This window comes from Schistocerca serialis, chromosome 6 (assembly GCF_023864345.2).
Source record: "Schistocerca serialis cubense isolate TAMUIC-IGC-003099 chromosome 6, iqSchSeri2.2, whole genome shotgun sequence".
NCBI classification, from domain to species: Eukaryota; Metazoa; Arthropoda; class Insecta; order Orthoptera; family Acrididae; genus Schistocerca; species Schistocerca serialis.
Window position 1 is genome coordinate 649,254,203 of NC_064643.1, and position 26,532 is coordinate 649,280,734.

The following is a 26,532-nucleotide window of genomic DNA, read 5'->3' on the forward strand; positions in this document are numbered from 1 at the left end:
CTGCGATCTGAGTGGCCTTTTCTTGCCGTCATCAACTTATTGACATCTTTTCTGACCTGATGAATGCCTATGACACCACTAGGCGACACCACGTCGTCATTACATTACACAAGTGCAGTCTGTGGGGCCCACCCCCTATTTTAATACAGAACTTATTGTCACTCCACACCTCCAGAGGTAGAGTCAGTGTTCACACAGTTCCCACCATATCCGAGACAATGGCATCTCACAGGATTTTGCACTGAGCATCCCTCTCCTTTTATTGGCCATTAATGGTCTTGCAGAAGCTGTGGGGTCCTCAGTAGCAAACTCCTTATATGCTGACAACTTTTGCATTTCCTTTTGCTCATCTACTACAGGTGTGGCTGAATGTCAACTGCAAGGAACCATATGGAAGGTTCAATCACGGACCGTCACCCACGCCTTTCAGTTTACAGATGCCAAGACTTGGATCATGCACTTCTTTTGCCATTGTACATTTCACCTGCACCCACAAATTTACCTTGATGACTCTCTCCTTACTGTAGTGGACTCTTAAAGCTTTTTAGGACTGGTTTTCAAAGCCTGCTTAACTTGGCATCCCCATCTTCATCTCTTAAGCAAAAGTGCTGGCAGCATCTTAACATTCTTCATTGTCTGAGTTACACCGACTGGGTTGCAGATTGCCCTACACTGTTGCAGCTGTACAAAGCCCCTGAACAGTCCCATCCTGGCTATGGAGGCATGGCATATGGTTCAGCATCACCCTCAGCATTGCAGATGGTGGACCACATACACCAGGAGTTTTCCAAAAGAGACCTGTGAACAGCCTGCTCATGGAATCTGCAGTTCCTCCATTGCAAATCCTGTGACAACAGTTGCTTGCCAGTTATACTGCACACATTCCCAGCTTTCCTAAACATCCAAATCACTGTCTCCTTTTCTCTAACATGGCGATCCATCTCCCACAGTGGTGACCCAGATGGGGGCTCCAATAGGCTATTTTCCTGTGTTAAAAATATGGTTCGGATTGTTATTTTGGCTCATTATAACATATAAATAGCATTTATGGTAAATATTCTCACAAAATAGCTGTTATTTTTATTTAATTTAAGCTTAAAAATCATTTAGCATCAGGATCTGGTCACATGATTAAAAATGCCCTGTTATTGGCTAATGTTCTGGTAACATCACAGGCTAGGAGAAATATGAAGCTATATGTGTGTGAAGGAGCGTTAGCCGAAGTTGTGAGCTTTATACGTACTTTTGCAATTGCAACTTTTGAATAATGAAAGGAATTTTGTGAACGCTGATATATAGCTTTAAATTAGTCTTGGTTTGGCCAACAGAGGATAAATGCATTTACTTTACAAACAAACAATTCACTTTTTGGGAAGCTTTGCTAGTAGTGGAGATATGGCATATGTCCAGAGCACAAAGAGGTGTGGGACGATGAGATTATATGGAGAGATATAAAGCATGTACAGTGTGCAGGTAGAAATAGAAGTAGAAGTTTATTGTCTCATTACATACTTAATTAAGCAGTTAATAATTTTTCTTCAAAAGTAACAAACTTTTAAGATTATCAGTCCTAAGTATTTGCTCTCTCCTGCTCAAATTTTCAGGTTGTCATTTATGAATTCTTCTACTGAATAGTACCATTTCTGCACTAGTTTCTCATATATGGATTTTTTCAGTGTTTCTAAATTTATGCGGAGCAGTTCTCTTCCTTTCACTTTGTTATAAGTTTTCATACCCATATAAGTGGAGTTTGAGCATTAAGTTTTAAACAGTGGGTGGGCAGCATAAAATTATTTTGATTTCTGGTGTTGTAATCATGTTGAAAATGATTTGCTTCAAATAAATCAGGGTTATTGTGTACAAAGATAATCAGCTCATATATGTATAGTGAGGGAACACTTAGTATACTCAGATTTTTTAGTAGTGGGCGACATGATTTTCTTCGCACTACATTGTACATATTTTAATGATGGCTTTCTGAAGTTTTAGTATTCGACACATATGGTTTGAGGTACCCCAAAATACAATTCCATTCCTTATTACTGACTCAAAGTAGCTGTGATATACTACTTTTCTTATGCCCATACAATATTTTCATCGCATATGCTAGGCTATTTAATTTATTTGCAGGGTACTGTATGTGTGACCCCATGATTGATTTTTATCTAGTTGCATTCCTAGGAATTTCACACAGCTAGCCTCCTGCAATTCTTGGTTTCTGTGACTGACCTGAATATCATTAATTTTGCTTGTTTTGTTTTAAATTGCATTAACTGAGTGTTTTCCATGTTTAATTTTAACCTATTTAAATCAAACCAGATATCTAAGTTTTCTAGAGTATTTAATACAGTTTGTGGAATTTGATCTGTAATGTTACTTTCAGTGATTAAAGATGTGTCATCTGCAAATAAAACTGAGTGTCACTCAATATTAAGTGGCAGATCATTTACGTACAACAAAAACAGAATGGGACCTAAAGACAGAACCTTGGGGTACTCCTTGTGAAATGGTTTTCCATTCTGAAGTATAAGTTCCTCTCTCTGATGTCATAACCACTCTTTGTCTTTGGTTGGTTAGATAGGATTTAAGCCATTCTAATACTGTGCCCCTAATTCCATACTTTTCCAGTTTACAAAGTAGCAAGGAGTGATTCACACTATTCAAGGCCTTTGATAGGTCACAAAAAATTCCTGTGGCATGCAGTGAGTTGTCTAGAGACGAGCTGATTTTATCAACAAAATTATTTATAGCAGATATAGTGGCTTTGCCTTTTTGAAATCTATACTGATTTTTTGAAATTATTTTAAATTTTTCTAAGAAATTTTGAATTTTTATGGTGACTACCTTCTCAAATATTTTTGACAGTGATGGAAGAAAAGAGACTGGATGATAGTTTCCCATGTGTTCTTTTGTGCCTTTTCTGAATAGGGGCTTAACTACTGCGTACTTCAGTGTTCCTGGAAAATAACCATCTTGAAGGGACTGGTTAACTATTGTAGTTAGTGGCTGCGCAATTATTTTAGAGACTGTTTTTAACACTTTTGTTGGTATCCCATCCCATCCTGCTGATGTTTTACTTTTTAGTGACAGTATCACATTTTCTATATCTTTTACTTATCTTTTACTGTAGTTTTTGTAGAGGTACTGAAAAATTCACTGTCAAGTTGCTCACCGTGGAAGAAGTTTACTGTGTCTGGATACTCTGCTACATTGACATTAGATTTGTTTACATGTATAAAGAATTCATTTAACAATTCAGAAATTTGAGCAGGATTTACAATAGTTTTATCCTCTATCTTGATTTCAGAAATATCGTGGCCTCTACCTGTGGCACCTGTTTCAGCTTTGATCACTGACCATAACGCCTTTGATTTGGTTTCACTATCCAATATAAATCTATTATTTGCCAGTTCTTTGGCTGCCTTTACAACTTTTTTAAAAAATATTTTTGTAATCTTTTACATCGGTAACAAAATCAGGACTTTTATTATATTTTAGTTCCCTATGTAGCTGTCTTTTTCTTGACACAAACGTAAGGGCTGTGATGTTAATGAATGTAAACTAACTTTAGCTTCTGAAGCAGACTTACTTCATCTTTATGTAAGATGATGTAACTGCAAAAGTTTAAACAGTAAGGATTCCAGCTGGACAGTATGAAGATAAAAACATTGTTTCTAATAAAGTGAAAAGTGTGTGGTCACACTAACTAGAAAATCTCTTCTTGGTCATGACCTGTGGACAGCATTGAATGCAAATGTAAGTGCATGTAAACAGCAAGGAACACACAATAATAATCTAATTCTTATCGGTGTGGTGAAGTTTTATAATTGTGATTTGGTTTTCACATGGGAAGGCAGTAGAGTCATTCTACAAATAAGTTAAAAAATGTTCTTTCACATTAGATTCGAACCAGCGATCTTTGGACATCGTGTTATAAAATTCGACTGTCTACCGCTGTAACAAATGAACTACTGAATAATTGAGGTGTAGTTGGGTAAAACAACAGTTTTCACTAGATGTTTAATTTCGTTGAATGACGCAGTCCTTCATTGTAACAGTAGGAGAACGTGTCTCAGAGGTAAATTAATGTTAATTCACAGTGCTACACATTTTTAGTTAAGTTAGTGAACTTGTGCATTGACATGATGACAATTTGTCGGTAGAGTGCAACCACATCTTGCACATCTTATTCTCTGGAACACTCAAAAACAACTTTTTAGGAGTTTTTGTAAATGTGTATACTGTGCACAATTTGTAAACGCCAAAACAAGACATCACTGTGAATTAGCATTATGACAGTAGGAGCACCGAGTTAACTATTGACGTCACTGGCATCACTTGACTTGGATGGAGCATTTTAGTGGACTTTCAAATTATTTGAATTTCATGTCCATTTTTATAAAATAATACTGAATTTCAAGAGGGAAAAAGCAAGGTAGGAGCATAACATGACACAATTAATCGTTGAAGATCATTTCCAGAAAGCAGTAAATACCCTACTGCAGTGCGTATCTGGTCCCTTCTCATTGAAGCTAAGTCTTTCCCTCTACCACCTCTTCTCCAGGTTCACTAACGTACACCTCCATGGTGTGTACCTCAACTACAGCTTCATCTAGACATATTACAAGGCTCAAAAGACTTGGTTTATCCTGATGCCCTCTTCCACCAATTTTTCTCTATTCTTGGTGCATTTCAGGGATCAGAAATAGCGTACACTGATGACTTGATGGTAGATGGTTAGGCTGGCTTCTCTTGTGCTCAAGCTGGACGTAACTGAACAGTGCTCCTTACCAGATGGCTGCACTATTTTCATCGTAGGGTTGTAGCCTTTTGTCATGCTCTTGAGCATATCCACTCCTGTACTGGTAAGTCTTTCCTCATCTGTAGTGGCTCCTTAAGCAACCTGCAAGCTTTCAACCACTGCTACCCTCACCATCCTTTGATAATGACTATCCAGGGATCTGTTTATGACCTTGAACAATGTGGATGTTCGGTGACCTTCATCTGGACCCAAGGACATGTTGGAATCCCGGGAAATAAACTTGCTGACAGACTGGCAAAGCAGGCTACCAATAAACCAACTCTGGTGATTGGTGCAACCAGAAACTGATCTATGTTTGGTATTATGGCATAAAGTTTTCAGGATCTGGAATACCAAATGGCACACACCTAAACTATGCCAATAAATTACTTGCTATAAGGGAGATAACAAATGTGTGGAGGTCATCTATGTGAACCACTAGCAGGGACTCCGCATCGGTCCTGCTTGGCTGACGCACAAGTAATCTCCACCCCAGTGTTTCTGCAGTTTCTTGATTGGCAATAGTCCACATCTTGTTGGACTGTCCCAATCTCGCCACCCTGAAGTGGATTTTTAACCTTCCTATCACACTGCCCAAGGTGTTAGGTGACAATGCCTCAACGGCTGATCTAGTTTTAAGTTTTATTTGAGGGATGGGAGGGGGTTATCACTCAATCTAAGGATGGGTGCCTCACGCTGCCACCCGGGCCCTCGCTCTACCTACATTTTACCACTTCTTGCTCCCTCTGGCACTGTCTGTTCAACGTGGTGTTCATGTTTTCACTGTCTGTGTTTTGTTTTTAGTCTGGAGATTTTAGTGTGTTGCAGAGCTGCTGGCTCAGCCTTTTCTATTCTTGTGATGAACCAGCCCAGGCCATCTGCTGTATTGTTTTAACACCTTTTACTGCATTTTTCCTATTAGTTAATGTTTTCTGTTTTGGCTTTCTACTTTCATTTTCCATACACACAAAGTTCTACACATTGTGTTTCTTCCTGGGACCTAGCGAGGTGGCGCAGTGGTTAGCACACTGGACTTGCATATGGGAGGACAATGTTCAAACCCACGCCCAGACATCCTGATTTAGGTTTTCCATGATTTCCTTAAAATTGCATCAGGCAAATGCCAGGATGATTTCTTTGACAGGGCACGGTCAACTTCCTTCCCCATCCTTCTCTAATCTGATGGAACCGATGACCTCGCTGTTTGGTCACCTCCCCTGAATCAGCCAACCGGCCTTCCCCAGATTTCAGGTGATAGGATTCTTTTGGGGTATGGTTTTAATCCGAGATCTGAGTAAGGGAAAAGGGAGTGATAACCTTGCAGTTTAGTCCGCTTAATCAACAAACCAACCAACCAGTGTCACTATACACCTAACAGCTGTCATCTCTTCGAAGAAATGCTGACTGAGAATGAAGGAGCTTGTGAAACCACACTGGACAGTGACACAAGCTGTGTGCAATAGATATTTCTGCACAGCGTGTGGCATAGTAGAACTCCATGTGCGATAGTTCTGTGCATTCACAACACTTTGCAGAGTAAAATGTGCCTCTTCTGACCAAAGAGTATACCCCAGCCACAAGTCATTCATTTCCATGCATCTGAATAAAGAAAGGGCAAATACACAGGTTTTTAGCGTATCTTGGGGCTTCATTTGGTGTGCATTCTGAATATCATTGGGATACAAGTGTAAAATGTGCCGCAATATCGTTTTAACTGTTGAGCGGGGGTTAGAGAATTCCCATGAGACAGCTGAAGCACTGGCTGCAGAATTTGAGGCATGTGTTGCACAGCTGGCTATAGCTACAGCTACAACAACAACAACAACAACTGCCATGAGAATGGGCTGTCTCCCTCTCCTGGCTGCACCACCTAGTTCACCTGTTTCTTCAAATTTCTTGATCATATTCTTTAGCCCATTCATTGACATGGAGCAGCTCTTTTTGTTGGTGATATTCCTGCAGTGCAGCACTGTTGTTGCTGCCTTTCTGATAAAACAACTTTACCAGCAGTGCACAGGGTTTTTTCTCAATAGCCATGGCATTTTGTACAGAAAACTTCAACTTTCTTAACCCTTTACACCAACAGTAACCTCAAAAAAGAAATTGACGTGTGTCACCAGAGAGCAAACAACATCCTGACAGCAAACCATGGAACATTTCACTTACTGACTGCTTACAACACCATATTTTCATCTTGTGGCAGGAAGCGGAACTTTCTTTCTCAGCATACTCTGTGAGTGCACTGATTAATGAATATACCTACAGTGTTTCAGAGTCCTGCAATCTACAGAACCCACATTGCACCATTCAGAGCACTGTCAGTTTATTTATATCCACCCAGTATGTATTACATGAAATTTGTTTGCCTTGGAACCTGGTGTTCAAAATTGAAGGAAGAAAAAAAAGTGTCCTTCACTGATTTTGCATGTCAGGAATGAGTGCTTCACTGTCCTGCTTCTCCTGATTCTCCCACCAAGTTCCTCGTGTGACATGACCAGACTCCACATATTCCATATTTATAGATCCATTAGCCATTTATGTGTGTTCTTGATTTTCCTGAGAAAGTAGAACAAATGGTAACAGACTAATACTACAATTTGGACTTCATTGGAAGACACATTCGCAGGTCTTTGAAGTATACTAATTCGTAAGACCAATATTCCAAATGCACTCTCTTCAATACAGCGTGCTTGATGTAGTCGATAATTAAAATTTTGCTGTTGTATTTATAATCCAATTTTGTTGAAAGGATTCAGGAAATTGTCAGTGGCAAAAAAAAAAAATGAATGAAAGATTCTTGTCACTATTTGGCAATATACAGGGTGACAGTTATTGAACTGTATGAAATAAAATCATCATAACTTCTGAACAGTTTACGTTAGGACGTTCAGACTGCATGGTTGGCCATGGGGCATGATGGAGATTATTATGCGCATGCGCCTTAGTGACAAAGCCTGATTTCATTTGGATGGGTTCGTAAGTAAGGAAAACTGGCGCATTTGGGGGACTGAGAACCCACATTTCACAATCAAGAAGTCTCTTCACCCTCGATGGATGACTGTGGTGTGCAGTGTCCACTAACAGAATAATCAGTGCAATATTCCGTGATGGTACGGTAACTACTGAACACATACGTGAAGGTTTTGGAAGATAATTTCGTCCCCCTTATACAAACTGACCCTGATTTCGACAGGATGATGACCATGCAAGACAGAGCTCGAACCAATTGAAGCAGGAGAGTGTTTGATGTCATGGAGGAGCACTTTGGGGATCACATACTGGCTCTGGAGTATACAGAGGCATGGGCTTCTATTGGCCGCCATATTCTTCAGATCTGAACACATGCGACTTCTTTTTGTGGGTCTATATTAAAGACAAGGTGTATAACAATAACTCAGAACCATTGCTGAGCTGAAAACGGCCATTCAGGAGGTCATTGACAGCATCAATGGTCAGACACTTCAGCGACTCATGCAGATTTTCACTATTCTTCTGCGCCGCATCATCACCAATGATGGCATGCATATTGAACATGTCATAACAAAAATTCGAATATCCATAGTGACATTTACATGTTGAATAAAGTGTGTGTATGCCTTAGTTTGTAACTAACTTACTTTTTTTCAGGTAGTTCAATGATTGTCACCCTTTACATTGTGCAGGGATTTTTTATTGCATTGTCAAGTAATGATTTTCAGAAATCAGTGTAGCTCAAAATACCTCTGAAATTCTGCTGTTAATGCAAGCATCAACCATTATAAATTCACAGCTAGTTTACAACAGCCATTAGTACTATGCTGAAAAACTTCTTATAGTTATAGTAACAGTAATCAGTCTGAAGTGATCTTTTCATGGAAAATTCTTCCTACCCAGTGCTCCCAAACGGTTTGGAAAACTCCATTGATATTGAAAGCCTTGGGCAACAACTTCTCATTTTCCTTCTCTTTCTGCAATGTGCAATAGATGACAGAAAATCCCATTAGTAGCCAATAGAGCAGTTGAAACTATTACACTAACGCTTGTACGTTATTTTTTTATGGTGTGGAAATCAGGGGTACCCACAAGAGGGGGGGGGGGGGGGGGGCGGTGGCAGTTGTCTCCAGTGAGAATCCATTTAGTTTACTATTGTGAACAAGGATCTGTAGCTGCAGGCCCCAGCTTTCATCTAGATAAGATACCTTTAAAGTTATAGGTAAATGAAGTGAAGATACTGATAAAATGTAAAATTGATATAAAATATGTATAAAGTGACCTTTACAATGAACTAGAGCAATTAAAAAACTGTAGGAGGTTGGAACTGGAACTACAAAATGGATAATTAATTTAAAATTGCTATGCTTTTCATAATTAAAGTCACTCTTTTAAGATTTATGAAAATTGTTATATAACCAGTGTAGAGTCATTGCAGTGTGTGTCAGTCAGCATGCAGATGTTTTTGAAAATGAGAGAATGTCTCTAGTCAGACAACAAGTGCTTGTGAGCAAGAAAATCTTTCAACATTTGCTGGAACAACTGGAGCGTGCACTTTGATATTTTCTTTTAGTTTCAAAAGAGAATCTAAAATATGGACACACAAATGTTGACATTTCCCAAATGTACATTACATTTTGTACAATATCAATACAAATTATCAATATTTTTGTTTCAATACCCATACCTGGTGCAAGGTAGCAACAGTAAGTGACATGACACTCATAATAAGCAGATGAACCATCAACTTACACTGATGTGCAAAACTTGAGAACAAAAGTAACTTTTGGACAATGTGTCAGTGCCAGATATCATAGCTCAATGAAACTTGACAACACATAGAAAGAACTGTTGCAGTTAGTACAGAAGGTAACAACTAAACATGCAATGGGATGAACAGAAAATACACTTTTTTCAAAGTCAGTAATTGTACTGAAGTCACCTAGATTGATATGCTCCCCTGTACATTACAAAAGATGGAACATGTTTCGTAGTAAGGTATTTCAGCACCAAAGATGGCAATGCATGGTCTGCTATGTACTCCCATGCTGGCCACAAGGTTGTCAAGTAGTTCTTGTGGTAGGACATTCTATTTCTCCACCAGCATGACTTACAACTTCCGAATGGTCATTGATGCATGTAATCTGGGTGTAGTAAGCGGGTGACAGTGCATGACAGCATTGAACAGTACAGATGGAGGAGCTCTCGGAACTTGAGGACGTTCGACGAATGGGCTGGCTTGCCTGGTCCCCAACTTGAACCCCACTGAGTACTGGGGAGATACATGGCAGCATGTCCACATCCACAAACGACCATCCACCATTTGTCAACCAAGCTGGTAGAGGAATGGAATGATCTACCACAAGACCATTATGGGTCATGGTGACATTGGCGTAATTATTGTCTCTGAATAAAAATGTCATTTCTGTTCATCTCATTGTGTACTTCTTTGTTACTATCTGTACTATACTTAAGCAGTTCTTTCTCTGCACGTTCCATGCTTTATCAAGCTATGTTACTTGGCAGTGCACATCGCGCAAAAGTTTACTTCATCGTTAAGTTGCGCACACTAGTGTATTTTCAATTTCCATACATATTCTTGAGCCAGATTGTTGCACTTTCCCAAGAGACATGTGCATTGTGTGTTCTTGCCAGCAGTAAAGGAATTATTGTCTTAAATCAATGCTGAACACAGACATGTAAAAACATGAAGTAAAACATTAAAAGAAAATTCGTCCTTAAAAAATTAAATGCAATGTGGTACCTATATGACGAAAAATACAAAACTAAATTTACCTTCCAGTAACCAGAATATTTGGGATTTTATTACTTGTGAACAGTAAAAGAAAGACAGATCACATGTCAACAAACTCCAGGCATTACTGGTAAGCTATAATAAAATGAAATGAAACTGCCAGTTGACTGGGTGATGAAACTACATCAGTACATTGTTCCATTAACAAGGATGTCCATGTTGAGAGTTCTGTCTCAGAATTGTTTCCTTCCTAAGGAATGAAAGTAACTCTCCTGTTTATCACATCACTAGGTGTGCCAAACTATCAGTTTAATAAGTCACAGCTGCAAAATACTAACACGAATTCTTTACAGACGAATGGAAAAACTGATAGAAGCCGACCTCGGGGAAGATCAGTTTGGATTCCGTAGAAATGTTGGAACACGTGAGGCAATACTGACCTTACGACTTATCTTAGAAGAAAGATTCAGGAAAGGCAAACCTACGTTTCTAGCATTTGTAGACTTCGAGAAAGCTTTTGACAATGTTGATTGGAATACTCTCTTTCAAATTCTGAAGGTGGCAGGGGTAAAATACAGGGAGTGAAAGGCTATTTACAATTTGTACAGAAACAAGATGGCAGTTATGAGTCGAGGGGTATGAAAGGGAAGCAGTGGTTGGGAAGGGAGTGAAGCAGGGTTGTAGTCTATCCCCCATGTTATTCAATCTGTATATTGAGCAAACAATAAAGGATACAAAAGAAAAGTTCGGAGTAGGTATTAAAATCCATGGAGAAGAAATAAAAACTTTGAGGTTTGCCAATGACATTGTAATTCTGTCAGAGACAGCAAAGGACTTGGAAGAGCAGTTGAACAGAATGGACAGTGTCTTGAAAGGAGGGTATAAGATGAACATCAACAAAAGCAAAACGAGGATAATGGAATTAGTCGAATTAAGTCGGGTGATGGTGAGGGTATTAGATTAGGAAATGAGACACTTAAAGTAGTAAAGGAGTTTTGCTATTTGGGGAGCAAAATAACTGATGATGGTCGAAGTAGAGAGGATATAAAATGTAGACTGGCAATGGCAAAGTAAGTGTTTCTGAAGGTGAAAAATTTGTTAACATCGAGTATAGATTTAAATTTCAGGAAGTCGTTTTTGAAAGTATTTGTATGGAGCTTAGCCATGTATGGAAGTGAAACATGGACGATAAATAGTTTGGACAAGAAGAGAATAGAAGTTTTCGAATTGTGGTGCTACAGGTGAATGCTGAAGATTAGATGGGTAGATCACATAAGTAATGAGGAGGTATTGAATAGGATTGGGGAGAAGAGGAGCTTGTGGCACAACTTGATAGAAGAAGGGATCGGTTGGTAGGACATGTTCTGAGACATCGAGGGATCACCAATTTAGTATTGAAGGGCAGTGTGGAGGGTAAAAATCATAGAGGGAGACCAAGAGATGAATAGACTAAGCAGATTCAGAAGGATGTAGACTGCAGTAGGTACTGGGAGATGAAGAAGCTTGCACAGGATATAGTAGCATGGAGAGCTGCATCAAACCAGTCTCATGACTGAAGACCACATCTTCATATACCTCAAATGGCTATTGTCATTTGGGATTTATTTCAGTATTACACCCCAAGACATGGAATTAACTATCCAGCCATTGATCAAAATGGTATGACAGTAATTGTTGAATCATGATTATCGAGATAATGATGGTTTAGATGTGATAGCTTGAAATGAAAATGACTTGGAAATGAGTGGTTTCAATCCCTTAACAGTCACAAGGGCTGCCTGAGCTTCCAGGTTTTGTTACTGTCATACCTCCAAAGGTTCCAGATGTGACAGTTTCGAACCATACGGCAGGAAAGGTAAAACCTAATTGCCATTATCTTGTAGCCCTGGGGGAAGGGTGTGATGTCTTGATCATGGGCAACTCAACAACCTTACTGAAACACATAGCATGTGGTGCTCGTCACAAGACTATATTCTGTAGCACTTACAGCTTCGTTTTGTATAGTCTAAAGCTGCATGGGCCCAATTAGGCCATTCTTGAAACACTCTGAGCTTGTGTTCTGTCTCTTATGACCTCAAAGTCAATAGGACATTAAACCCTAATCTTCCATCCTTCTTTTTGAGTTCCAAAAGGCATTCAGTGCAAATAAGCTTTTTGTGAGATAATTTTGAATGTGTGGTTAAAAGCCACTGACTTCAGCATCGAATATTGCCATGATTAGCGTAAATATATTTGAAATGTAAACTTTTCAGTTAGGTCCTCATCTAATTAGGCTCAAATTTCACCCAAGACCTATTTACACAAGAAATACAGTACAGCCTCATTATGTTACATGTTACTGTTTGTCCACTAGTACCTGCTGAAGGACACTCAAATGCATGCTTTATGGCTACAATGTGCCAGCACTGCAGCTTGACTGGACTGAGGGTTTTTGTAAAGTTGAGTGAGTGAGGGGAGAAAAGAGGCGAGTGATGGGAGGGAGGGTTGAAAAAGGGTGGTGATGGCAGTGAGTAGGAATGTGGCACTGGTGAGATTGTTATGGCTGTATGCAGGGTGAGTTGTGCATAGTGCACAGCGACATGTAGGACTAGATTGGAGGGGGAAGACAAAATAGAGACTGTGAGGGAGAGGAGGTGGGTACAGGATGAGTGAAGTTAGGGTCCTGTGGCTTCTTTGAAACTGGTTCCCAGGGATGGCCAGATAGTTAGCATGTATCTGTCTACTGACTAGATTTTGGGGATATGCCTTTTTGTGAGACCTTCAGCATACTGGGCAAGGGATTGCTTTTCATTGCAAATGTACTGTCCATGGGTGGCCTGCCTGTATTGGAGTGACTTTTTGGTGTGAAATGGATGGCAACTATCAAAGTACAGGTACTGTAGGTGGTTAGCTGGCTTCAGATGGACCATCTGAGAGGTGGAGTTCAATGTCCAGGAAGGTGGTATATGGGGCTGATGTCCAAGTAAAGCAAATCGGAGAGAAGGTGTTGAAGTTATGGAGGAATGAGGAGAGGGTGTCTTGGCCCCATAGACTGGTGGATTACATTTGGAAACCCTGTTATGTTGTTAATGGATGATACTGTAGTATATAGTGAATCACAGAGCCAGAAAATTGTAGCAGAGTGCAGGAATGCCTCTAGTGGAGTGACACTTCGTGTGAGGACTGACAGTTGACTCTTAACGTATCAAACATTATTATTTATCGCTGTAAACGTGTAGGAGTTGGTGCCTGGGGCACCCTAAAGTGATTCGTATACATAATATTACTTGAAAAATAATCCCTTCAAAGAATCGTAAGGAAATACAGTTCAGAACAGAAAGAAATGGCATACAAAACAATCGTTTGACCAGTTTTTGAGTATTTTTCACCACTCTGGGAACCATACCAGGAAGGATTAATAGAGGAGACAGAGGAAATTCAAAGAAGAGTAACATGTTTTGTCACATGTTTCTTTAGAAACCACATGACTTTTGAATCAAACAGGAACGAGATATGATAGTGGTTCCTAAAGTACACACTGCCACACATTGTAAAGTGGCTCACAGGATATAGATATAGTTGTAATGAGGATGTGTAATCAGGGTAATTAGTATGAGAGTCATTGTATAAAATTGACATTTAGGACTTGTTGATATTTGTTAGTCAGATTTACCAGTTTGTAACTAACTACTACTTCTGTTGCTCCTGCCTGGGTTTTAGAAAAACTTTCCTTTCAGCATATATTTATTTTCCATGTCAGCAAATGGTAAGTAGGCTGTCATTCCAGACAGTGTATGTTGGTAATGAGGATCACCCTGTGGCTAAACATGCCTTGGTGCACGGCCAGCACATCTTGGCACAGTGTTACACCGTCCAGGTTATCTGGATACTTCACACTAATACCAACCTGTCAGAACTCTGGAGATGGGAACTTGCCCTTCAGTATATCCTCTCTTCTCGTTATCCGCCAGGCCTCAACCTCCTCTAATTTCAAGTTGCCGTCACTCGTACCTCACCTGTCTATCAACAACATCTTTGCCTCTTTACTTCCGCCTCGACTGACATCTCTGCCCAAACTCTTTGCCTTTACAAATGTCTGCTTGTGTCTGTGTATGTGCGGATGGATATGTGTGTGTGTGTGTGTGTGTGTGTGTGCGCGAGTGTATACCTGTCCTTTTTTCCCCCCCAGGCCTCAACCTCCGCTAATTTCAAGTTGTCGCCACTCATACCTCACCTGTCTTTCAACAACATCTTTGCCTCTTTACTTCCGCCTCGACTGACATCTCTGCCCAAACTCTTTGCCTTTACAAATGTCTGCTTGTGTCTGTGTATGTGCGGATGGATATATGTGTGTGTGCGCGAGTATATACCTGTCCTTTTTTCCCCCTAAGGTGAGTCTTTCCGCTCCCGGGATTGGGGTGACTCCTTGCCCTCTCCCTTAGAACCCGCATCCTTTCGTTTTTCCCTCTCCTTCCCTCTTTCCTGATGAGGCGACCGTTTGTTGCGAGAGCTTGAATTTTTTTTGTGTGTGTGTGTGTGTGTGTGTTTGTGTTTGTTTGTGTGTCTATTGACCTGCTAGTGCTTTTGTTTGGTGGGTCTCATCATCTTTGTTATATATATAAAGATGAGGTGACTTACCGAACAAAAGCGCTGGCAGGTCGATAGACACACAAACATACACACAAAATTCAAGCTTTCGCAACAAACTGTTGCCTCATCAGGAAAGAGGGAAGGAGAGGGGAAGACGAAAGGAAGTGGGTTTTATGGGAGAGGATAAGGAGTCATTCCAATCCCGGGAGCGGAAAGACTTACCCTACCTGTCCTTTTTTCCCCCTAGGGTAAGTCTTTCCGCTCCCGGGATTGGAATGACTCCTTATCCTCTCCCATAAAACCCACTTCCTTTCGTCTTCCCCTCTCCTTCCCTCTTTCCTGATGAGGCAACAGTTTGTTGCGAAAGCTTGAATTTTGTGTGTATGTTTGTGTTTGTTTGTGTGTCTATCGACCTGCCAGCGCTTTTGTTCGGTAAGTCACCTCATCTTTGTTTTTATATATAATTTTTCCCACGTGGAATGTTTCCTTCCATTATATATATATATATATATATATATATATATATATATATATATATATATATATATATATATATATATATATATATATATATATATACACACACACGAAAGTGCTGGCAGGTCGATAGAAACACAAACAGACACATACATACACACAAAATTCAAGCTTTCGCAACAAACTGTTGCCTCATCAGGAAAGAGGGAAGGAGAGGGAAAGACGAAAGGATGTGGGTTTTAAGGGAGAGGGTAAGGAGTCATTCCAATCCCGGGAGCGGAAAGACTTACCTTAGGGGGAAAAAAGGACGGGTATACACTCGCACACACAAACACATATCCATCCACACATATACAGACACAAGCAGACATATTTAAAGACAAAGAGTTTGGGCAGAGATGTCAGTCGAGGCGGAAGTGCTTCTCAGGCTTGTCTGACATTTGGCATTACCCCCAAAGGCCTCACACTTAAAGTTCCCATCTCTGGCTGCAACCCTTCTTTCCATCAGTCCCTAAACCAGTTCCAAACAGAGCAATCCATTGCCCTCACCCACCTAATCCTTCACCTACACATCAACTCCTTCCGCCTCGACTGACATCTCTGCCCAAACTCTTTGTCTTTAAATATGTCTGCTTGTGTCTGTATATGTGTTGATGGATATGTGTGTGTGTGCGAGTGTATACCCGTCCTTTTTTCCCCCTAAGGTAAGTCTTTCCCTCTCCTTCCCTCTTTCCTGATGAGGCAACAGTTTGTTGCGAAAGCTTGAATTTTGTGTGTATGTATGGGTCTGTTTGTGTTTCTATCGACCTGCCAGCGCTTTCGTATGGTAAGTCACATCATCTTTGTTTTTAAATATATTTTTCCCGCGTGGAATGTTTCCCTCTATATTTTTATTTATTTTATTATTTTGAGCTTTTCCTCATTACAGAGGCTTATCTCCAACATAACAATTTACCTGGAAATGACAATACAAACAATAAACGTTCTTAAACTATACTCTCAAAATATTTCTCCATGTGTTTCGATCTTGCGTGTCCTCTTCCTCTGCGCCCATTCTCCTCATTGTGTGCTGTACATTTTGGAGCCAGGTGGTCACAGGTCGTCGTCTTCTTCTTCTCCCCTCCGGTTCCCACTCCAGTATCAATTTTGGTATTCTGGTTTCCTCCGTTCGTCGTACATGCCCGTACCACTGTAATTTCTTCCTATCCATTACGTCATATATTCTTTCTTTTATTTCAATTCTCCTTATTACTTCGGTGTTCCTTATCTTTTCTTTCCTGGAGATTCTTGCTGATCTTCTCCAAAAGTCCATCTCTAGAGCTTGTAATTTTTTAATGTGCTTCATGTTAATTGTCCAGGTCTCCGTTCCATACAGAACCACACTCTCTAATATGGATTTGTATATTAATTTTTTTGCTCTGCTCATTACATTCCTGCTCCATAAGACTGAGTTAAGCATCCCAATGACCCTCCGTCCGCTACTAATTCTTTTATTGATTTCTGACTCTGATTTTCCCTCGATTTCTAAAATGGATCCCAAATAACAGAAAGTGTTTATCTTTTTGATTTTCTTTCCTTCAATGTATAGCTCATCTGAATCATTAGTCAAGTATTCTGTTTTTTGGTAATTAATCTTCAAACCCCAAGTTTTGTATGCTACTGCTAGTTGATTGCACATATAGTTAGCATCCTCCCCATCTTGTGCTACGACTACTTGATCATCAGCAAATAATAAATGATGTAGGTAAACTCCATCTCTTATTTCTAATCCCATACTATTACGTTTACGAGACCATGTTCTAAGGCTAATATCTATATAGATTTTAAATAATGATGGTGACATGGGACAGCCCTGTAAAAGGCCTTTGCTTGTTCTAAATTTCTGTGAAAGTTTATTACCAACTTTCACTTGGCAAATGTTATCTTTATACATCTGTTGTATTATTTTAATCAAGGAAGGGTTTATGTTTGCCATATGTAGTGCTCTCCAAAGTAATTTTCTTGGAACAGTATCATACGCTTTTTCTAGATCTATGAAAATTAATCCTATACTTTTTGATTTTTCCCTATGTTTCTCCAAAATCTGTCGTAATGTGAAAATATGGTCTACACATGATCTCCCAGCCGTGAATCCACATTGTTCTTCTTGGGTTCTAAAATTTTTTTCCAGTTTGTTTTTAATTACTTTCGCAAAAATTCTCATTAATGTGTTTGTAACACAAATTCCTCGATAGTTTGAACAAATTTTGCGATCCCCTTTCTTAAATATTGTATTAATGTAACCTAGCTTCATTTCGTTGGGTATTGAATCTCCATGTATCATTTTGTTGAAGAGCTGTGTTATCAGTTTCACAATTTTGTCACCACCATATTTCAGACACTCCAGATTGATATTGCCTGGTCCCGGTGATTTACCATTCTTTCCTGTTCTCAATGCCTGAAGTACTTCACTTTCTAAAATATGGATCTCATCATCTTCATGTCCTTCATCTTCCCCTGTTCCTTCTTCTAGATATTCTTCTCTGTCCTCATTTAATAATTTTTGGAAATACTCTTCCCATTCCTTTTGTTTTATCAGTTGGAGATTAGTTTTGCTTTTTGTATCCTGTCGAAGCCCTTTCAATACTGACCATGCTTCTTTTGCTCTCCCAAATCCTAATTTGCTATTCACCTTGGCACATGTTCTTTCCCATGCTTCATTTTTTGCCATCCTTATTTTTTTCGTCACTTCATTCTTCTTTTCCTTGTATATTGACCTTGTTTCTTCTGATTTATCATTCAACCACTGAAGGAATGCATTTCGTTTTTCTCTAATGAGGACCTCTAGTTCCTCTGACCACCACTCTGCTGCACGGTTGTGGTTGCTATCTTTTTTACCCAACACCTCTGTTGCTATGATTTTCACATTAGCTTTTATATAGTCATATATTTCCTCTGTACTTCCTTCAAATGATTCAACCAGTTTCCTTTCCATCCTGGCCGCAAAGAGTGTTCTGATACTTTCGTCTTGTAGGCTGTCAATATTAAAAGGTAAATTTTCATCTTTCTCAGTCTGGTTCGTTTTATTTATGTTACTTGTATCACTCCTTGCATTCTTCCATGGCCAGAAAGACTTCATTTTAACTAGATAGTGGTCTGATCCACACTGGGCTCCTCTATAAGATCTGACGTCTACTGCCTTGAAACTACTTGTTTGCCTAATGATAATATAATCTATTATAGAACGAAGTTCTTTGGTGTTCTGTTGCCAAGTATATTTATGAATGTCCTTATGTTTGAAAAATGTGTTGGTAATTTTTAGATCAAATTGTTCACAAATTTCAATCAATCGTTCTCCATTGTCATTATATTCGTCCTCTCCATGTTTTCCTACTATTCTACAAGATTCTCTTATTCCTACCCTTCCATTCAGATCTCCCATGATAATCAGTTCCTTTCTTCTTGGGATTTTTTCAATAGTCTCCCTGAGGGTGTCCCAAAATGTATCTTTCTCCTTATCTTTTGTGTCGTTCGTGGGTGCATATACGCCAATAATCACAACTTCCCTAGCAAATAATGTCATTTCAACAGTTATTATACGTTGATTGATGAATGTCCAATTTGTGATTCTTTCTTTCCATGATTTTTTTATCATAATGGAGACTCCTGCTTTGGCTCTTACTGCTTTTGATACCCCACTCCAGATATGTAAATAATTATCCAGTTCTTCTTCTCCTTGGCCTTTCTTCTTTGTTTCAGAGAGTACGACAACATCCATGTTGAACATGTCAAGTTCTGTGGGGAGTAAATTTATTTTAGTGGAAATACCTTGCACATTCCAGCATCCAAACATAATTTTCCGTTTCTCATTGCCAGTTCGTCGTCCAAAGTTCCAATTTTTCCGAGGCATATTATTAGGTTTTTTAGCATTTTTATGTTTTTATGTGAGTGAGGAGCTGGCCCACTGCACAACCCCCAACCTGGAGGACCAGGTAATTTTTACTCGAGGTTTTCTTCCTTTAGCCTTTGATAAGCCAATATCATACTACAAGGCAGCAGTTGCTAGTTTTGGTCCACCCCGGGTATTTTATTTCCCCGGTACCCACCATATCTGGTGAGCATTCCCCTATCCGCCACCTGGGGAGGCGCCCGATGGGAGACCAGCAAACTCCACACGGGTTCCCTCCACTCACACACACACACACACACACACACATATATATATATATATATATATATATATATATATATATATATATATATATATATATATATAAAAAAAAACAAAGATGATGTGACTTACCAAATGAAAGTGCTGGCAGGTCGACAGACACACAAACAAACACAAACATACACACAAAATTCAAGCTTTCGCAACAAACTGTTGCCTCATCAGGAAAGAGGGAAGGAGAGGGAAAGACGAAAGGATGTGGGTTTTAAGGGAGAGGGTAAGGAGTCATTCCAATCCCGGGAGCGGAAAGACTTACCTTAGGGGGAAAAAAGGACGGGTATACACTCGCACACACACACATATCCATCCACACATATACAGACACAAGCAGACACATTTAAATGTGTCTGCTTGTGTCTGTATATGTGTGGATGGATATGTGTGTGTGTGCGAGTGTATACCCGTCCTTTTTTCCCCCTAAGGTAAGTCTTTCCGCTCCCGGGATTGGAATGACTCCTTACCCTCTCCCTTAAAACCCACATCCTTTCGTCTTTCCCTCTCCTTCCCTCTTTCCTGATGAGGCAACAGTTTGTTGCGAAAGCTTGAATTTTGTGTGTATGTTTGTGTTTGTTTGTGTGTCTGTCGACCTGCCAGCACTTTCATTTGGTAAGTCACATCATCTTTGTTTTTAGATATATATTTCCTACGTGGAATGTTTCCCTCTATGATAACTATATATATATATATATATATATATATATATATATATATATATATATATATATATATATATATATATATATATATCTGTGTGTGTGTGGTGTGTGTGTGTGTGTGTGTGTGTGTGTGTGTGTGTGACTTGCCAGGCGAAGGCACTGGCGGGTTGATGGACACGCAGACAAACACAAGCATGCACGCGGGATTCAAGCTTTTGCAACCAGCGGTTGCTTCATCGGGGGTAGGGGGGGGGGGGGGATGTGGCTTTTGGGGGAGAAAGTGGGGAGTCGTTCCAGTTCCGGGAGCGGGGGGACTTGCCTTAGGGGGAGGAACCGCTCCCGGGATTGGAATGACTCCTTACCCTCTCCCTTAAAACCCACATCCTTTCGCCTTTCCCCCTCCTTCCCTCTTTCCTGATGAAGCAACTGCTGGTTGCAAAAGCTTGAATTTTGTGTGTGTTTATTTGTGTGTCTATTGACCTGCCAGCGCTTTTGTTTGGTAAGTCTCATCATCTTTGTTTTTAGATATATTTTTCCCACGTGGAATGTTTCCCTATATTATATTCATATATATTGTATATTATTTATGTATTATACCTTGTATTTAAATATCACATTCTTATACTAGCAAGCTTTTCTTAGAGCACACCTTTGAATGATGTAATGAAATACCAGTAAAGGAACAATGAGCTAGCGTACTCTGAGCAACCCTTCTTGAGAAATGACCACTGTACAAGCTTGTGAATCATCATGGAGGAACTGCAGTCAATGACAAACTGAAATTTAAGTCTTTGTGTATTTCTCCAAACAGTGGATTACATTAGAGTGGACAGACTGTTCATTCTATAACCTCATAGTTAGGTGTTCCCCATATTAGGAAAACAAAAAATACATAATACATATTTATAGAGCAATTGATATGTTAATGTACTTTTTCCTTTTATATTGCACCAAAACAAGGAAAGCATTGTCAGAAACAAAAATAGTTCATGAGGTTTACTCACTTGGATTGCATTAATGCACTGCATCTGTGCGGAAGTTAGCATGGCATTCATGTTACTTGATATGGTTAAAAATAAGTTCATCTATTGGTTCTGTTACTGGATTCATCGATGGAGTGGGAGTTGGCTATTAATAAATTCATTAGGCTCCACTTAAATTCTACTTTATTAGCAGCCAAACTTTTTATGGATGCTGGCAAGCTATTGAAAATGTATTTCCCTGATTAATGGGCAATTCTCTGGAGTGAGCAATTGGAACTCTTTAATGAAGATCATTCTTTTTCCGGGTATTGAACTTGTGAACTGAGGTATTGATTTCTCGCATATGACAAATTTCATCAAGAATAAATTCACTGGCAGGCGGTAGGTAGTATACTCAGTTCTTTCAACAAGCTTCTGCACAACATACTAAAATTTACTTCCCAATCAAGTCATACTTTTGGAACCAGAAAAATTTAGTTCAGCTTGATGAATTACCACAAAATACAAAACCTGGAGCATTGAGTTATGATGTGCCATATTATATAGTATGATCTATTTAATTTAAATTTACATTTGCAGTTTTCTTTGCTACTGTGAGTATAATTTTCAGGTAATGCATCCAATGGGGTGGGATGCCTTTGGACTTCCTGCAGAAAATGCTGCCATAGAGCATAAAGTGGAGCCTCACCAATGGACTGAGAGCAACATTTCTCACATGAAAACCCAATTGCAGAAACTTGGTTGCAGTTTTGACTGGAAAAGAGAGCTGGCAACTTGTGACCCTAAATATTACCAATGGACACAATACATTTTTCTAAAATTGTATGAAGCTGGCCTAGTCTATCAAAAGGAGGTAACATATTTCAAGTGTAATATTGTTAGTATTTAATGTGATCCTCAGTCAGTAGGAGTTTGTGAAACATTTTGAAAATAAGTGTTCTGTCATTTATTCACAAGTTTTATATCTAGCTATTCCTCAAATATTTTCAGTCTCTAGTAAGTAGTCTTACATTTGTATCTTTCATTTTGCTTATGGAGAAATCATTTTGCATACCAAAACCCAATATAATTATTTTTCAGTTCTATAGGGTTATTATTCTTTGTTACTTGCTCCAGTTTTGATACCAGTAAAGCTATTTGTTAATTTGTCCGAGTGTAAATACCATAATTCTATAAATTAAGAAAACTGTTTATCATAGCTGCGAATGTTTTCATACACATAGTAATCAAGATGATGGAAAAGATTTAATATGTTGTGATTTGTTGTCAGTTACATACTCAGTGCAGAACCCATAAAAATTCCTGTTTCTGTGACTGGCCAAAAATTAATAATGTTGTTTTAAGTAAAATAATAAACTGTCATGAATTCAGTTAGAACCCCATTGCTATGTCTGTGATCCAGATTTTGTACGAAACATTGTCACTGTCACAAATATTTTACATTGAAAATATTGCAGAGGCGAACTAAGTAGTACAAATAACTAGTGTGTAATGTAATAAATAGCACAAAGTTGCTGCTGCTTTTTGAATATATTGAGTCACTAAATTCAGAACTAGCTTTAAGTTCTCATTTGAGTTAGTACCTTATATTTGGGACTGTCAGTTCAACATGTGGGATACACAAAGGTCATTTATATGAGGATATGTATAATCTAATGTGCAGAAACTTCCTGGCAGATTAAAACTGTGTGCCGGACCGAGAATCGAACTCAGGACCTTTGTCTTTTGTAGGCAAGTGCTCTACTGAGCACCCCATGCATAATTCACGACCCATCCTCACAGCCTCAATTCTGCCAGTACCTTGTCACCTACCTTTCAAACTTCACAGAAGCTCTTCTGCAAACCTTCGCAGAAGAACTTCTGTGGAGTTTGGAAGGTAGGAGACAAGGTACTGGCGGAATAGAGGCTGTGAGGATGGGTTGTGAGTTGTGCTTGGTAGCTAAGTAGAGCACTTGTCCATGAAAGATGAAGGTCCCAGGTTCGAGTCTCGGTCCAGCACACAGTTTTAATCTGCTGGGAAATTTCATATCACCGTACACTCTGCTGCAGAGTAAAAATCTCATTCTAATGTACAGAAGTTTGAGTTATGAAATACTTTTACTGTAGTTTGTGCTGCAGCTAGTATTTGAGAATGGAGGATTCAGTGGTGACCTGTCAACTGGATGTTAAACCTCAGTTACTGAAAGTTACAGATTTTTTTGTGTCTGTGTGGGTGGGGGGGGGGGGCCCTCATGTGGGGGTGCGGCAGTGGCATGGAGACATGGTGTGGGCATGCACAGGAGGGAGAGGGAGAGGGAGAGAGAGAGAATATAAACTTATCATTTTATTGGTGAGGACTGCAAAGTGGTAAAAGATATTCCATGTATTTTGTAAGGGTCCTTCTTCTTCTTCTTCTTCTTCTTCTTCTTCTTCTTCATTTTCATCGCCTCCTCCTCCTTCTTGCTTTTCAGGTTTTGGCTAAGATAAGCTTATTTCTGTCATCATTCTCTCCTTGGTTTGCCCACTGACCTCCACAGTGGTTCATAATGCAAAGTTTCTTTGGTATCCTGTCATCCAAAATATGCAGAACACATTCCTTTTATTCTGTTTGATCTGTGCAGCAGCTTTCTCTGTCATAAATTTTATGCATATTTCTACTCTTATGTAGTTGTTCCTGATTTTGTCCTGTCTGCTGCAACCTTTAACAGATTTGGAAAATTTCATTTCTAATATTTATAGTCACATAAGAACAGTGAAACACCGAATTCCCTTGGTGGGACAGTTTGCATGCTTCCACAAAACAGACTGTAGTTGTAGCTACATTGGAGAGGTATGTGTGGAAGGGCCAGACAAACATTTCATTTCTATAGAGGTGCAGCAGCATTTTCAGTAATTTCAGGGGCAACAGTCTGGAGTATGATTGGTTATTCTGGCCTTGTCACATTAGCCAACATAGCCTTGCTGTGGTTGTAAAGCAAACAGCTGAAAGCAAAGGGGAAGTGCAGCCATTATATTTCCCAAAAACCTGCCACTGTACTTTATGGTTTAATTACAATGGCATCCTCTTGGATAAAATGTTCAGGAGTTAAAACAGCCACCCTTTCCATTCTCCAAGTGGGGACTACTCATGAGGCTGCTGTCTTTAGGGTAGGGGGATTAGTGTTTCCCAGTTCATAGTGAGGAATGTTAACATCATTTAATAATGTAAGTAAGTTAGAGAATTTCAAAGGGAAGATAGAAAGGCTGAAGCTGTAGTGAGAATTAGTGTAGGGAGGTGGCAGGAGAAACAGGACCTCTAATCAGATGAAGACAGGGTTACAAATATAAAATCCAATAGGTGTAGTGCAAGAACAAGTATGATAATGTATAAGAAAATAGAAATGCTGGTGATCTACTTTCAACTACATAGTGAACCTATCATAGGTATGAAGCCACAGTGACCAACAGTAGGAAAAGTATACAGGGTGATTCACAAAGATATGCAGATATTTTAATGTGTTATTTTAGAAGTAATACTAAAGAAAAAAGTTCAGATAAACATAGGTCCGAAAATGTTTAGTTACAGAGTTATGGCTAGTAAAAGATTTTGCCTGAAATTTAGCAACTTCGCTAATATGAAGCCATCGCAAAACTGAATGAGGTTAAAGTAAAGCACCTAAATCAGGATGGTGGACGTGGGTTTGAACTGTCGTTCTCCCGAATGCGAGTCCAGTGTACTAACCACTGTGCCACCTCGCTTGGTACATAAATATTCAGTCAGGTCTTGATAAGATGGAGTGGTGCAAAGATTGGTGACATGCTTTTAATGTTCAGAAGTGTTAGATTATGCATTTCACAAAATGGGGAAAAAAAAATGTCGTATCCTATGACTACAATATCAATGAGTCACAGTTGGAACCGAGTCACAGTTGGAATTGACCAACTCACAAAAATACCAGGATTGAACACTTTGTAGGGATATGAAATGGAATGAACACACTGGTTCAGTTGTGGGTAAAGCAGGTGATAAACTTTGGTTTATTGGTAGAATACTGGGGAAGTGCAATCAGTCTGCAAGGAGATTGCTAACAGATGACTTATGCAACACATTCTAGAACATTGCTCAAGTGTGTGGGACCCACACTGTAGGACAAATGGGGGATATTGACCTTATAGAGAGAAGGGCACCATGAATGGTCACAAGTTTGTTTGACCCATAGGAGGGTGTTACCGAGATGCTGAAGAAATTGAACTGGCAAACTCTTGAAGATATGTGTAAATTAACCTGAGAAAGTCTATTAATAAAATTTTGAGAACCGGCTTCAAATGATGACTAGGAATATGCTACAACCCCCTACGTATCGCTCACTTAGGGATCATTGGAACAAGATTAGAACAATCACAGCATACACAGAGGCATTCGAACAATCGTTCTTCCCATGCTCCATAAGTGAATGGAACAGGAAGAAACCCGAATAACTTATACAATAGGACGTTCCCTCTGCCAAGCACTTCACAGTTGATGCAAAGTGTAGATGTACAAGTAGATATCATTCTGTTACTCAGATATCAATGTGTAACCCTACATCTACCTAATTGACAAATGGTGATTGCAGTAGTTGGAACAATTTATTCATTAAATAATTAAAAATAGGAAACTATTTTGAGGTTTTTGTAATTTGTTTTTGCATGTGACGTGATACAGATGGACGCCACACATTTTCTTTTGTGTTAGCAGAAGAGCCAACACCGCGTTAGAGTGGAGGCCGAAATGCACGCGTTTTAGCTCATGCAGGCTTGCGTGAGGAGGGAAGAACTATACCGACATGAGGCCTGGAACATGACAAGGAATGAGAATTCAGAAAGCGGACGTAATTACTTTGATACTTAACTTTAATCCATTAATGATGAACGTTGCTCTTGAAGGTACATGATTCACAATATTATCTGTTCAGAATACATTCTTGAAGTAATTATAGTAACTGAATAGGGCGCCTTGCTAGGTCGTAGCAAATGACGTAGCTGAAGGCTATGCTAAACTGTCGTCTCTGCAAATGAGAGCGTATGTAGACAGTGATTCATCGCTAGCAACGTCGGCTGTACAACTGGGGCGAGTGCTATGGAGTCTCTCTAGACTAGACCTGCCATGTGGC

At 39.4% G+C, this 26,532-nt stretch overlaps 1 protein-coding gene across 2 annotated transcripts in view; it reads left to right on the top strand.

Annotated features, from left to right (window-relative positions):
• Positions 1-26,532, top strand: part of LOC126484574 (leucine--tRNA ligase, mitochondrial) — a 146,326-nt gene that overhangs the window by 22,846 nt on the left and 96,948 nt on the right. For both annotated transcript variants that reach the window (XM_050108134.1, XM_050108135.1), the window contains exon 3: positions 22,032-22,274. In XM_050108134.1, coding sequence (XP_049964091.1) covers positions 22,032-22,274 — 243 coding nt within the window. The remainder of the gene's footprint in view (positions 1-22,031; positions 22,275-26,532) is intronic.